Source organism: Perissodus microlepis, chromosome 5 (assembly GCF_051167445.1).
Source record: "Perissodus microlepis isolate ML-2025 ecotype Zambia chromosome 5, ASM5116744v1, whole genome shotgun sequence".
NCBI classification, from domain to species: Eukaryota; Metazoa; Chordata; class Actinopteri; order Cichliformes; family Cichlidae; genus Perissodus; species Perissodus microlepis.
In genome coordinates, this window is record NC_140465.1 from 23,648,893 (window position 1) to 23,664,028 (window position 15,136).

General features: G+C 39.2%; 2 protein-coding genes across 2 annotated transcripts; one reads left to right on the top strand and one right to left on the bottom strand.

The window, feature by feature from the left end:
• Positions 1 to 259: 259 nt before the first annotated feature.
• atp6ap1la (ATPase H+ transporting accessory protein 1 like a) lies at positions 260 to 11,066 on the bottom strand. Its single transcript, XM_084928984.1, has 8 exons — positions 10,944 to 11,066; positions 4,716 to 4,738; positions 4,326 to 4,399; positions 3,692 to 3,760; positions 3,390 to 3,544; positions 3,169 to 3,219; positions 2,836 to 3,073; positions 260 to 722 (listed from the first exon to the last, which is right to left on the bottom strand). Exons 1-8 carry the CDS (start codon positions 11,030 to 11,032, stop codon positions 465 to 467), a joined length of 957 nt encoding a protein of 318 aa, XP_084785110.1. The 5' UTR covers positions 11,033 to 11,066; the 3' UTR covers positions 260 to 464.
• Positions 11,067 to 13,096: 2,030 nt separating this feature from the next.
• Positions 13,097 to 15,136, top strand: rps23 (ribosomal protein S23). The gene is made up of 4 exons (XM_084928987.1): positions 13,097 to 13,187; positions 14,212 to 14,371; positions 14,514 to 14,634; positions 14,948 to 15,136. Exons 1-4 carry the CDS (start codon positions 13,184 to 13,186, stop codon positions 15,092 to 15,094), a joined length of 432 nt encoding a protein of 143 aa, XP_084785113.1. The 5' UTR covers positions 13,097 to 13,183; the 3' UTR covers positions 15,095 to 15,136.

Here is a 15,136-nt window from a genome sequence, read left to right on the forward strand (position 1 = left end):
CTTCAACGCACATATTAAACAAATATGTAAGACTGCTTTCTTCCATTTGTGCAACATCTCTAAAATTAGAAATATCCTGTCTCAGAGTGACGCTGAAAAAGTAGTTCCTCTAACCAAATTTTTATTTTCTTTTTGTATTTCACTGAAGAGACTAGTACATATAGCTGACATACACCTAGCTTTATAAACAATTATTATGCTATGTCTTCAAAAGCAAACAATTTAATCAAACACTACAAATATAAAAGAAACCAGAGTTTTTGTTTTATATTTTTATTAAGACAAAAACAGAAATCCTCTCATGGGTAAATTACAAAAGTTTAGAAATGTCAGTTTAAAAAAAAAATTTCACCCTGGGCTGAGAGTATGTCACACCAGGTTTGGTGCCAGCTATCAGATCAGCTGCATTTCACTTTTTCAAAACTGTAACTGTTAAAAGTCTGTCCATCACCTCACTGCCTAACCTACATAACATTTTTCTCAGTGAGGTTTTCCACGCAGTACTGTTCCAGGTGTTCAGGGCTTTTTGGGAAGTAGACGTCGGCTTTGTGCTCCTCGTCATGCTCAATGTGTTTCAAGTGGATGAGCATGTGCAGGGCATAGGCCAGCACCAGCAGCAGGATGAGGGAGGTGACGAGGCCCATCAGGATGGCTGGCGTCAAGAAGGTGGTACAGTCGCTCGCAGGAGAAAACTTTCCTGAGGTAACGCTGAAGGCCTGAATCTGAGGAGAGCATAGAAACATTATAAAAAAAACCAAACAGGTAATATTCTCAATATGCTTCTAGCTTTATATCACATCACAGAGAGCAGGTACCCTTAATACAGTCATCTCAGAACCTCCTGCTGGTCTAACTTTATCTTTATTTGTCTTAAACCGAGAGGAGCTAAAACAGCTTCTGTGAACTGAGGGGCTGCACTGTGGTCCAGGATAAATCAAATAAACCTTTTCTGAACTGTGAATCATGCAAAGCTATTCTAGTAGCCCAAGTAGTCTGAGCATAAAAACCCAGAGCTATAATTTATTATGAACTCATTAACGTTATACAACTAGCTATAACCTCAGGAGGGGGTGATTGCTTTTTTCGCTGTGGTGATTTAAATATTGGAAAACCGTTTCAAAACCCTTTAAAACTTGCATTTTTCATTAAATTTTGTTTGTTTCTATTTTTGTATTTGTCCAATTAGAAACTGGTCATTTTTAAACTGTGTTGTATCCTCTCCCCGCTCACCTGTGTAAATCTTGTACTCTGCCAGTCTCTGGGTCTGTGAGCTGACAGTATATCGCTGTTTTCCCAGCTTTGTGTTTGCACATTTCGACATTTAAGTTCAAGATGTGTTAAAGTATTGAACTAGAGAGAAAATGACCCTTAACCACAAAAAACACTGAAAAATTAATAAATGTTCTAACAAGACTTTGTTATGTCTTCCAGACACCATACAAGAAATAAAACGCCCTCTTTGAAGAATCAGTCAAAGACAGGGTAAATGGACGGGTACCTGGAAGTAGAGATGGATCCGATATTACGTATCGGTATCGGTCCGATATTGACCCAAATTACTGGATCGGATATCGGTGAGAAATAAAAAATGTAATCCGATCCATTAAATATCAAAAAAGCACCTCACAAAACTTGCTACACAGCGTAACTCGGCTCAGCAGTGTGCATCACGTGATAGAGCAGCTGTGTGTATTTGTAGCTTGCTACCAAACCAGCATTTCATCTCCGAGGAAGTTATCCCAGAGAGAAGTAAAGCAAGTGTGTAAGTTCATCTCTGAATATTTGTAAAGCATTTTAGCGTTAAGCTTAACAACCGATATATGGAGCGACTGCCCCTCTCTCTCTCTCCTGCTGCTACTTCAATCTTGAAACTGCTTAATGATCAGCTGATCAGCTTTTCTGTCGCGAGTCTGTCTCTCTTCTTAGTTTTTGGCCCACTTCTCACCAGAAAGAGGAAACCAGCGGTTGAACAACAGCAGCACTATTAAGCTTGATAAGCTGTTGTTAGAATTTATTTAATATTACTTTCTACACCAGGATCTTTTTCTACGTAGCTGGTAACTGTGCAGGGGCGGATCTAGCAAAGTTTAGCCAGGGGGGCCGATAGGGCATGAACAGGGAAAAGGGGGCACAAAGACATACTTTTCTTTCTTATTCTCATTTAAAATGTCTAGCTTTTAATAAATAATTATCTGAATCTTACACCCAAAGTTTTAATCTGATGTAAAATATATAGAAGTCCATTAATGTATATAGTAACTGTTAAGTCTAATATACCCTAGTAAGCTATACTACTTTTTCCTTTGGGAAGATACCATCTGTGCAGTCTGCAATTCTGTTGAAGAAAGATGTTGAATCTATTTAATTATTCTTGAAAAATAATTTATTTCTGTGCATTTTTCCCCCTGCATCAAATTAAATTTGATTACATCGATTAAGCATCATGAGGTGGAGGGTGGTTCCCTATTTTTTTTTGCTGGGAGTTTGCAACCCTATTAGTTAGGTTGCTTAATATTTCTGCTAAGTACTCTTTAAAATACCAGAATAGGGAGGATGGAGTAGGTTTAAGTTTATTAGATTGATTGGTTTTGCTGAACTATGAAATATTTTGGGCGCAGTGTATTTTTTACATACAGGTATAACAGAATAGCTTTAGTGTTGTTATTTATTTAAACTTGAGTATAAACTTATACAAAATGCAGCAAGATATTAAAAAAACGTTTTATTGATTAAAAAATACACTATATCGGATTCATATCGGTATCGGCAGATATCCAAATTTATGATATCGGTATCGGTATCGGACATAAAAAAGTGGTATCGTGCCATCTCTACCTGGAAGTCTGTAAAGGTGATGGACCAGCGGCGGGCTTGGTCAGTGCCAGGTAGCAGCAGGGCACTGTATCGCTCCAGGCTGCTGACGTGGATGCAGCGGTAGGAGGAGGAAGCTGGAGCGTACACCTCGCTGGCATTGAATGCAGCCTCTTCAGAAATGTTGTAGAGCAGCGAGACGCTGTCCACCGAGAACCACCACTGCCCCGAAGACTCATAAAAGGTGTTGGACAGCTGCAGTCTGATGAAAGAGAGGCGAGAGGAGACAGTCAGGGCAAATGTTCATGTATTGTGTACAAACTGCTTAGCATGATCATATTTGGTGGCATAGCTAACCTGATGGACAGGCCTTTCAAATCCTCCACATCTCCAAACCTCATGACCAGCCTACAGAGGAACAAAGAGACAAGTAAGACTCTCAGATGTACAGCACAACTGGACCTTTCCTTACAGGACACACTGCATTGTTCTTGTCTTTTAATTGGGATTAAAATCTTCGTGTTAGACCCTCTCACATTTCTAATACAAGTAGAAAGACAAGTAGGAGGTGCACTTACGTGGCTTTGTCCTTGCGACAGACAGACTGACTGGTGTCGACAGGTTTCTGAGGAGAAAAGGCTCGCTCTGTGAGGTCCAGGTGTTTCTGCTTGTCATAGCGGAGAGACAGTTTCCTGGCCTGGAACAAGAGGCACGGCTGCCCATCGGACAACACCTGGTGGGCAGGTACAACCGGTTAGAAAGCAGTAAATTTAAAAATCTTCTTTCGAAATTGAATATACGGTATAATATATTATTTATTATAATATATATTTTCTCCAACTGATTGTGTTGGAGAAAATGTTACTCATGCTCACTGAACCTTTAGAGGAGGGAGGGGAACTGCAGCTCCTGGTGTCTGAAGTAATTTCCTGCGTGATGCATCTGAAGACTGGAGGTAGGAAGAAGCAAACTTCCATGAAACAACTTCTTAAAGCCAAAATTTCAATTTTTATGTAAAGGCATTAACTGTTTTTGCAGTTTCATGTCTGTTTGGTTTTTTGTTTGTCTTTTTGTTTTTCTAATAAAACGTGTTTTAATGAGAATGTTGTGCTTCATAAATTCCAGCATTTTCCTGGTATGCTTCTGAAAACAGGAATCATCATTTTCTCAGAGAGGACATGATTTTTGTCCCACTCTTACAACCTTGTTTCCAAAAAACTGGGAGGTTTGTTAAATTTAAACAAAGATTTTATTTATTTTTTTATTTGTTGGAAAAGAAAGTTAATCTGCCGATATATACACGATGAACCTAACACAAAAATTTAAGTCATGTTTCAAGATGGTACAGTCGACATATGTGACATTGTGGCTGCACATTTTTAGATTAGGATTAAATTGTGACACGTCTTCCATTTATTATATAATATATTCTCAGCACCTAAATGGTTAAAAATCAGTAAAACTTTAATAGAAAATTGTGGCGTTACGTTTTTCCCTCCCCACTCATATTTTACCTGCAGTTGTCCAAGTCCTCTCTCTGCTGGTATCAAATATTGCTCTGCCTTCACCCTCTCATTGCTCCCAATGTCTGCAGAGACAACAGGATTTGTTTAACAAAATAAGCCATAAGAATATACATGTTATACCTTTAACCTTTTATACTAAAATATGAGAAATATAAACAAATCAAAACAGACCTCCAAACACAATGCTGCACTAGAGGCTAGCTTTGCAGATCTTCCTACACCCCTTTTCACAATGACCACTTCGTACACAGAGGTGTAGGAAATAGTTTACACCCCTGTTCCCGCCCCCAGGCATCATCATTATTACATATATTGTTATAACTGAAATAAGGAGGAAGAAGTAAAGGAAGTCTTAGCAGATTGATAAATAGATCTCACCGTATTCCAGAGAAACAGCAGCACTGCAAAAAGAATTGAAAGGAGAATCAGTAAAATATTTATCGTTGTCATTTCTTCATATTTGTCATCAGCAGTTTTTTTTCCACTAGTTATTTTTCTTCTGTAACTTTATTTTTAAGTAATGAAATACATGAAATAAATTAATCATCTTATGGGGAAAAAATAAATCTCTATAACATGATTGTGAAATATTAAATGATTTACTGTCTTATACGAATTGTGTTTATTCTGAACAAAAAAAAAAAATCAAAGAAAGTGAAAGTATGTTTAAAAGAGTCTGATTCACTCCTATTTAACTGGTTGAGATACTTAAGCAACCATTAGCAACTTTTACAACTTTGAATCCTTTTAACCTTTTAACAATTATACACCAAATAAAATATACACATGACATTGACATTAAAGTAGTTTGTGCTCACAAAGGTACTGGACCATCATAAAAGCTTAATTAATGTGTCTAATGTGGACCATCAGCCACATCTAAACCACCAGCTGTCCTTCTCTGCCCACTTTGGTAGCCTAACACCTGCAGGCACCTTTTTGCCCCATTTTGCTGATATGATGCCAGTGCCCAATCGAAAACCAGTTTTAAAGATTTGCACCAGTGTGACACTAGAAAACTGTTGGGCTACCTCATTAAATTCATCAGTGACCGATAGATGTAACCAGTGAATTCTGTTTGAGTTTCTCAGACTTCTGCTGGGAACATTGCATCATAATACATTTTCAGGCCCGTCAAAATGTGGCCTGGTTCTCAAAAGGCACCCTGGCAGAACCGGTTCGGCTCCAGCTTAGGTGTGCTTACATTTTGCAGTTGAACTGGATTCAGAAAGTTTGAAAGAAGTCACAAATACACATCAGACACATTCAAGATAAAATAGTCTTGATTTCACAAACTGATCTAGCTGCCGATTGTTTTGCATCTGACTCTATTCACGCAGAGTGTGTGGAGGGACTTATCAGACTTATCAACTTTAAAAGCAAACTCATGATCGGTGTTATTCACCTTCATTTCTCAGATGCTGTTTTGTGCATAATGCAAGAATCACATCATTCCAAATCACCCAATAGAAATCCAAGCTAAAAGATAAAGCTAAAGGGAGGAACCTGTGAGAGTGTAAGTGCTCAGAGTACACCTGAGTGACCCGGCTGCTGACCTGCTGGATTAGTTAAGATAACAGTGATCAGTCTGGCACAGAGGTGGGTAGTTGTTGAGAGGATACACTCTGACCCAGATTACACACAGAGTCTTGTAGCAGAAACATAATGGACTGAGATCTAATGCTAGAATCAAATTAGCATCAGGTCTGATTGACGGTTTTCTTTGTAAATGACTCCAGAGCTGGTTCAGATCGATGTGCTGGATCAGGAAACAATAACAAGGTTAAAGCTACAGCTCATCCTCTTTTTAATCTGGAATTACAGAAAATATGTATCGTTACAATAAAAATGTAAAATAATAAAGAGAGAGTGGAACCAATCCGATTGATGTTAATGATTCTTTTGCTGCCTAATAATGACCACTGAGAAAACTACACAAAGGTCATCAGCCAGGGTTTAGTGGACAGCGGCAGAGATGTCAAAACATTGTCTTGAACCACATATACAACCACCTGCTGTGCCACCTGTCAAAGGACAACTGAGCAACTCCACCTGTAAGAAATCCTGAGATGCTGTTAAGAGCAGCAGAGAGGTGTGACCCTGTGCAGGCTGACCACAGCCTGTTTTAAACAGATGAATAATTAGAAAACACATGAGGCCAAAAAAAAGGCCCAGATTGAACTTTTCTATATCAATTTACTACTTTGCACTTTGACCATATTTGGTCAAAGTTAAGCAACTTACTTTGGGATTCAACCAAAGAAACAATTCCATCACATTTTGATTTTTCCCATTAATATGTTATTACTGCTAGTAGTAGTATTGTTGCTGACACATGTATAACAACAATCGAGTACACTGTGGTCATAAAGGGATGGACATGTTTGGCTGTGGCATCTAAACAGTGCTCAATTGGTACTAAGGGGCCAAATGTGTGCCAAGAAAATATCCTATATACCATTAGATCACTAGGAAGCTGAACAGTTGATACAAGGGAGGATGGATCCATACTTTCATGTTGTTTACACCATATTTTGACCCTACCATCTAAATGTTGCCACAGAAATTGGGACTCAGTGACTCAAACAATGTTTTTCCAGGCTGCCGTTCTCCAGTTTTTGTGAATTCTAGCCTCAGTTTTCTTTTCTTTTCTGAGAGGAGTGGCACCCAGTGTGCTTTTCCTCTGATGGCCCATCTGCTTTAAGGTTTGATGTGTTCTTCAGTCACAGATGCGCTGCTGCATGCCTCCATTCATTCCCTTCTAACATCAGCAAAGCATAGAAAACTATTTCCCACTGAATATTTTCTCTTTTTCAGATCATTCTCCGTAAACTCGAGATATGGTTGCCATTCCAGGTTTAAAGTCATGTAAAGCACATTTCTTTCTCACTGTGATGCCTGGTTGTGTTGAGTTGTTACCATGTGATTGGCTAATTAGATATTTGCATTAAGGAGCAGCAGAACAGGTATACCTAATAAAGTGCCTGGTGAGTGTAGTTGCTTCCTCATTCGTGATTTAAAAAAGGAAAATACCAGGTTAATCAGTCTTGCTTAATGCTGACTATTTCAGTTAGCCGATCAATAGCTGTTAACTATGTAGACCTTCCATGATTTATTGATTAGTTTTAAATAACACGTCTAAATATGCAATATGTAAGAATATATATATTTGAAGATTAATGATTAATAGTCAAAAGCTCTCAGATTAAGGTTTTACAGCTCAGCCACGAGCCTTTAATCTTTAAATCTTATTCCTTACTGATACTGTAAAGCAGTGGTCAGAATATATGAGCAGAAAGTACAAGACAGCTACCAACAAATTAAAGTTCTGAAGTTGCATTTAGATTCTTTACATTTTCTGTAGATTTACAGTTTCACAGGCTTGTACTGCTTAACATGATTTGTTTGACTATTACAGGTACTGATGAGATTTTTCATGCACAAGAGGATAGAACATTGCTGCTCTACATTAAGTGCTCTTAAGTGTCCTACAGTCAGGACTTCTGCTAAAAACTTCTACTATATTAGTGTGGTACCAGTACTTAAGTAAAATACATACATGTGCTGCTTCTACCCATGAGTATGTTTAACTTCTCGGTCTGTTTGCCATCACTGTACACAGGCTAATAAATCTGCACAAATTTTCTGCTCAATGATTTTGTAATTTTAGTTTCTCTTTTAGTAAAAATATGTGTATGTTTAGTAGTCATTTCACATTATTTAACAGCCATTATGTACAATACAAGCATGCATTTACTCTGGGCAGTGACTTTGTTTCTTTAAAGCTGCAGCCTGATTTCTGAATAATCTGCTAAAATTGTCCAGCTATGGATAATCTAATCTAAATGAGCCAAGAGCACGGTGGATCTCTGTGTGGGCACTCTCAAGATCAAAATCCTCTCAGAGAATGGAAAATAAAATGCAGCACATACTGAATGTATTTTAAATGTACATCAGGTCAGAGAATCAGACAATAGAGCGATCAAATCCCCTTCACTCAAAGAGCCTCTTCAGCCAAAAACAAGGTTTAGCTGCTCTCTTGTGCTGGGTCAGGGCACTGGGCTGTGGATTGTGGGATTGCACTGTTTGCATAATCATACAATCACAAGCACACAGACCCCGAGGATGAAGGATGGGGTGGCTTGCAGCCAGAGAAGACTTTACAGCTTCTCAATCCTTTACCATCAACAGCTGCACACTGTGAAATGCAATAAACAGCTGCTGATGCACACACTCAAAAGACATGGGGCAACGTAATCATCCTATTGGGGTCGAGTTTAAGGCAAGTATCGCCAGACGAAAGCAGACACTGAATGATTTTGTAAACATCTGCCATATGTTTAATGGCTTACTGGAGAGAAAATAACAGTTAAATCACCACATACGGCTGGCGTGATTCTACACATTAGTTGTACTAAAACACAGATTAAAAACAAAGAAACAATCTGAAATAGATGAAACGGAGGTGCCTGAGTCTCCTCTGGCTTTTAGCCTCAACTAGGAATTACTAACAGACTTCTGCTGGATGAGCTGGAGCTCGTTAGCGTGTCAGAGATATAATAAGTAAGCTGGCAGGTAGAAGGAACAAAGAGGATTAAACAAACAAGAGTCAGGATAAAATCTCTGTGAGCAAGAGGCAGAAAACAAAGGCATGATTGCTGGTTTGTATTAAGAGGTGTTGTGAGGTCACTGGAAGCAAGTGAGGTGGGTGACTGCTGACCATCGACTGATACACTTGAATTAAAGCATTAGTGGAGGTGTCTTAAACATTTTGTTCTTTCTAATGGTCGACTCTGGCTGCAAAAGGGTATGAAGGGAAAAACAGACCTTCTGCTCACTTTAATTTATTATCCTGTGATCATGTTCCAGATTAATTTTTTGTCCCAGTCACTTGATTCAAGTCTCTTGATACAACATGATGTTAATTTTTTACATTACTGCCCCAATCAGTGAGCAGACTGGCAGCAAAACAGGGTAACAGTGACTGTGGCCATCTTTCATATACAGTCTATGGTATAGACTGAAAGGGATGAAAGGTTAAATAAGCCGAAATAAAAACAGGATATATATAATTAAATATTTAGGATGTGCAGGAAGGAAGATTGAACAAATGTGTATAACGTGAGCTTCAACCCCTGTTCACCCGACATAATACCCACTCTGATAATAATCTAAATAATACAATAAAGTAAGTAAATAAAACAAAAATGATGAACAAGAGGAGCCTACAGAGAGTCTGCAGTGCTCCTCTTATGTTTGTCACAACAAAGCATTCAGACCATGATTCTGTTTGCTAGATCTGAACGAAAGGACAGATTACAGTTTAAAAAACAGAAAACAGACACGTATAACATACTGAATTTTTTTTTAAATAACTGGTGAAAATGTATTCATTTCACTCCATGTGACCACAGACTGTATAGAAAAGATGGACATGCACACCGTGATGTCACACACCGTGATGTCACTTATTGGCTCTAGAAACCACTTTGGTTTTGGTTGTCACCATGCTTTATTTTGGTAGCCAGAAGTGACCAGCATGACATAAGTGTTAACAGGTTTATTTAGAGACAGGCATCAATAAAACTATAAATTTGTGACACTAATACCTTTTAATCAGTGTTGGACAGACTGTGGCACACAGTGGCACTGTATTATTTGTCATATAATTTCATTAAAAATGCTCCAAATGCTCAGTTTTTAGCACTTGTGCATTGCCTTCATTTTGACCACTTGTATTTGATGCAGTAAAAAAAAGAGTCTGTTACCATCAACGGCAAAGAAAAAGAGTAATAGAAACTGAAAATAAACAAAGCATGACCATCGGTTTGGAAATGCAAGTAATAGAGAGAGCACCAGGATTAAATGTGGTCCATTCAATCAGCATTATTTTTGCTAGATTAGTACTTAAACAACTTCCATACGTATTATCATTTAAAAATCTGTGTATTTTAATTAATGGAACTGAAAAAAACTGTTCCCACTTTAAAGAAACTAGGGGCTTTTAAAGGTGAATAAAATGATTCTGCTGAAAATAACTCCTGTCTTACTGCTGATGGCATCTCAAAGAAACATTATATGTCATTAGACAGTGTCATCATGCTTTATTGAAGTAATTGGGGACTTTGTTTGGCCACAAAAAACTCTTGCAAGCTCTGCACATCACCAAAGCGTTCCAGCCTGTTTTAGGTCCTGATTTTGGTTTGATAATGGCATGCTAACTCTTTGCTCAAGGCTCATTGTCTCCAGATTAAGCAGGTATCTCATTCTCAGGCTTTGGTGGAGCTAAAAGGAGAGTGAATGTGGGGCTTAGTTTAATCACATGGACACACACACACACACACATTAGTACAAAAGGATGATAATGTTACTCTGTGTGTGCTAGATGTGAAAGTAGGTATCTGTGTACAGGAAAAGTTGCCGAGCTTGTTCCTCTGAGCTCAAATTAAAAATAAATAAATAAAAGCTATACCATAGCACCACATGAGGTGTAGTGAGTAGAAGGTTGTGGGTGAGCATAGCACAAATCAAAGATTAGACAGTTAGGAGAGGTCAAAAACAAACATAAAGCTACTACACCTGCTCTGTTTGTGTTTGTCCACATACCTATCTGCAGGTTGTCGGTGGAGGCAGGCAGACGCCTGCAGATGGAGGAAGAGGAGGAGGATGCAGCAATGTTTCCCTGGTGAAGCCATCGCCGTGGTGACCAGAGTCTGATGCCAGCATGCGCTCTCTCTCCCTCCCTGCCCATCCTAATCTACTTTAATCTGCCCCATGCCTTTAAACCCCCCTGACAGATGGCAGAATTAGCCAATCACAGGACACAGCAGTGGCGAGCAGTGACAGGAGCCCCGCCCACAGGTCAAACACACTGTTGTTCCCTCAGTTTATCATTTTCAGGTCAGCTCAGTCAAAATATATTTAATGTCTGGAGATTAAAGGCAGAAAAATGATGATTACATAAAACAAAGCACTGGTCAGCTGTCCGTCTGTAAATATGTTTGTCGTGTATGAAAGGTGTTCAGATGCACTGTTACAGGGATACCAGTGAATGAAATGTACACAATACAGTTACAATAACAATGCATTACCGGCAGGGAAACAGTGGCTTGTGGATCACATCTGGCCTTTCCCATTTTATTGGATTTGTTGCTGTATGTACCAGATTTAGTTTTATATCAAAAGTACTTTAGTAAACAGTGTAGTAAAGTAAAGACAGAATGAAGTTTAAGCCTCTTATAAATAAACAAAAAATAGGTTTTGTGTTTGACTCATTTGTTGCAGATGCATTTTATCTGTATTTTTAAGATTCAACATTATTTATTTATTTAAAGCATAGAAGCTTAAACTTAATTCTGTCTTTACTTCACTACACTATTTACCAAAGTATCTACAGTACATCTGTATCTACAGTTTATACAGTATTAATAATAAGTGGATGAGTTTCACTGGTGGTCTAGTGTTTAGGATTAAGGCAGGTACATGCACAGGGTTTGTATGGCAGAAGAGGATGCAAGAGATAGGATGAGATGCAGGAAGACGATGTGTGGTGGTGGTGACTAAATGGGGCAGCTGATACAAGAATATTCACACATTCTATGGGTGAATCAGAAAAACTCAGATATCTGTGAATTGGTGCTAATAAAATGCTAGAATTTCACTCACCAAAATCTTTACCTCACAGCAAGTGATTTTATTTGTCAGATAACGGCATATAATCCCCCAAATGGGACTAACAAGGTCAAGATGTTCATACTTTTGTGTTATTGCCTGGTGATTATCTTCATGCATCGTTTTTTAAATCAGACTAACCTCTCTAAGGACATTTCCAGCTTTTCCTGGTAAATCTCACACACAGCATTCTTGGTTTTAATCAACAGCCTGATCGTGTCCTGCACTGACCTTCTCAGTCACCTGCTTATCTCAGTAATACAGAAACATCATTGTCCTAACTGTTCACATAGAGCTAAATTTTGCTGCTGAGCAGACATTGTGAGTGAAGGTCTTGTCATCAGTGCACCAGAGATGCAAGGATCAGAGGTAGTGACAGTAGAAGAGTTTAAATACCTGGTGTCAACCATCCAAAGCAATGAACTGTGCAGAGAAGAGTGGAAGAAGAGAGTGCGACAGAAAGATTGAAAGGGGAGGTTTATAGGATGATAAGAGGCCTGATATTATGTATGCTTTGAAGGTGAAGGTGCTAAGATTTTTGCTGCAAGTTACTTGAATAATCCGGATTAGAAATAAGTTTATCAGAGGGATACCTCAGATGGACATGTAGAGGAGGGGTAGTGGGTATATTGGACAATAGTGGGAAAAGGAAGACCACAGTGAAGATTCATGGAATTCAGGTTTTCCTTTAATTTGTCACATGTGTGAACTACATACTCTGTCCGCCAGAGGGCACTAACAAGACATCCATTAGCCGTTAATTGCAGGTTTAGATATCCAATTATTTGGTTTCGCTCTAATTTCAGTTTTTAAATAAAAACAATACAGTAAATTACTCAGAAACTGAGAAAACGGGAGGGTCGGGAGTGATGAATATGATGAATAATAATAGTGCGACTGACTGAAAGGGAGATAAAAAAGTGAAGACAAAAATAAGAGAAGGAAATTAGCAGCTCTCAACAATAAAACTACACTGGTTTTATGTATAATTACCAAATTCTAAAATGAGTCCAAATTCTTTGTTTTGCAACAATTAAATATGAAAACATTGGCGTGAAATGGCATAATTTTAATCAGGCATATATCGTGGCAACGCCCACCCGGGGGCCTCGGTGTAGACATCGCCGCGGTGCATCCTGGTTCCTTCCTTTCCATCCCAGGCTCGCTCAGCAATCATGGGTACGTCTGAAAGTTAATCTCAAATACCCCAAAAATGTGACTTCTGTGGGGGGTTTTCACAACAGTGCCGCGTATAAAGGTCTTACGAACAGATTTAAACTCGTTTGTGTCGGTAAAACTCTGCAGATTATTAAAAAAAAATCCGTTTTTATGCTTCTTTGAAACCGCAACGTGGAGCGGCCATAACATGTCTGAGCTGCTAGCGGCGTGTTAGCGGCATTAGCTCAGCATACCAAAGGTTCCCGTTACAGTTTAAGCTACCTGTCCCTTATTTTTGTTTTGTACTTAAATAGAAGATTTGCAAATGCCGTTAAAGTGACACCCGGTGGGGGTTAAGTGTCATTTTTAAAGCCGGAGGTTGTCTTTGTGAGAGCACCGAGCTTTAGCCGTTCTCTGCAGTTTTAGCCCAGCGCTTATCCAGCTCTCACTAATTTTGATATGTTGGCAAAATTCTGTTAAGTAAAACTTAACTGAAGCCCTGTCCTCACACTCATGGGAAGGATGCCTGACAAATCAGATTTCTGTTGAATAGGGACTGATAGTGAAATGTTTCTGCCCTGCGAACAGCGGGCTGACCAGTTTTTTATGTACCCACCGAAGAGAAGCATCTGTGTTCCTTTTTGTCTTTCTCGTTAAGGAGTCCGTTTAATTGATCTACAGCATCACTGTGTTTGATGTTTGTCTCTTTTTCCCCACAAAGACACTTGTTGTATATTAAAGAGGTGGTTTGATGCTTATTAGAACAGCTTTCTGGGTTTACAACGGTGACCCTAGTAAGTTGTAATGGAGGGGTGTCCAGACTTTGGCTGCAATCTGTCCCTGGGCCAGACTTTAGACGTGCCTGCTGTATAGGCTCATCCTCATTATCTGATGCACAAATGGGGATATTCTTAAGTTACCCCTAGTAGGTGTCCAAGGGGGAAAGAGTTAAGCATGACTCGGGAAGGTCTGAAGTACCATCTTAATGGTCGTACCCGAGTGTGCTGACTTTGGCTTTTTTCTTCTTTTTTTTGCCCTCTTTCAGGAAAGTGTCGTGGTCTGCGTACTGCCAGAAAGCTCCGCAATCACCGGCGTGAGCAGAAATGGCACGACAAACAGTACAAGAAGGCCCACCTGGGCACTGCCCTGAAGGCTAACCCCTTCGGAGGAGCCTCTCACGCCAAGGGGATCGTACTTGAGAAAGTGTAAGTATCACAACAGCAGCTAACACTTGTAATTTAGGAAGATATAAAGCAGTTTTTGGTCTTTTGAGTTCCTCTTTATTAAATCCATAATCAAGGGTGTTTGGGTTTAAGTTAAAGAGCTTTGTACTTTTCCTCTCTGTAGTGGTGTGGAGGCCAAGCAGCCCAACTCTGCCATTAGGAAGTGTGTGAGAGTTCAGCTCATCAAGAACGGCAAGAAGATCACCGCCTTCGTCCCCAATGACGGTTGCCTCAACTTCATCGAGGTAAACGGGAGTGGCGAGTTTATTCTTTAGAGGATTGTTTATGTAGATTCTACAACAGAAACATCGAGCCATCGTGTCCGCAATAGTCCAGTTTATGTGGACTTGAGTGTCTGTGTCTATGAAGTGTCTATGAAATGTCTAAGTTGCAGTAAACTACGGATTTTAACTTGCTCCAGTTTTTGATCTGTATGTGTATCTACAGATCTCACTGTAATTTTCTTTTGGGCCCTTAAAAGTTCTTAAATGTATAATTTAGCTCTGTTCTCAATTTTCGCTCTTCTAACCTCTTTTGTTTCTATTTCTTGACCTGCAGGAGAACGACGAGGTTCTGGTGGCAGGTTTCGGACGTAAGGGTCATGCCGTCGGTGACATTCCCGGAGTTCGTTTCAAGGTGGTCAAAGTGGCCAACGTGTCTCTGCTGGCACTCTACAAAGGCAAGAAGGAGAGACCAAGATCATAAACAGTCAACGAATAAAATAAAATAAACACATTTTCAATTATA

What these genes read in the sequence shown, in the direction of transcription:
- atp6ap1la (XM_084928984.1), bottom strand. Translation starts at nt 11,032, where the DNA reads ATGGCTTCACCAGGGAAACATTGCTGCATCCTCCTCCTCTTCCTCCAT. An exon ending in TTGAAAGGCCTGTCCATCAG is followed by an intron (nt 3,074 to 3,168) that starts GTTAGCTATGCC and finishes CTCTTTCATCAG; the next exon opens with ACTGCAGCTGTCCAACACCT. An exon ending in TCACCTTTACAGACTTCCAG is followed by an intron (nt 723 to 2,835) that starts GTAGAGATGGCA and finishes TGCTCTCCTCAG; the next exon opens with ATTCAGGCCTTCAGCGTTAC.
- rps23 (XM_084928987.1), top strand. An exon ending in GGGATCGTACTTGAGAAAGT is followed by an intron (nt 14,372 to 14,513) that starts GTAAGTATCACA and finishes TCCTCTCTGTAG; the next exon opens with TGGTGTGGAGGCCAAGCAGC. An exon ending in GTTGCCTCAACTTCATCGAG is followed by an intron (nt 14,635 to 14,947) that starts GTAAACGGGAGT and finishes CTTGACCTGCAG; the next exon opens with GAGAACGACGAGGTTCTGGT.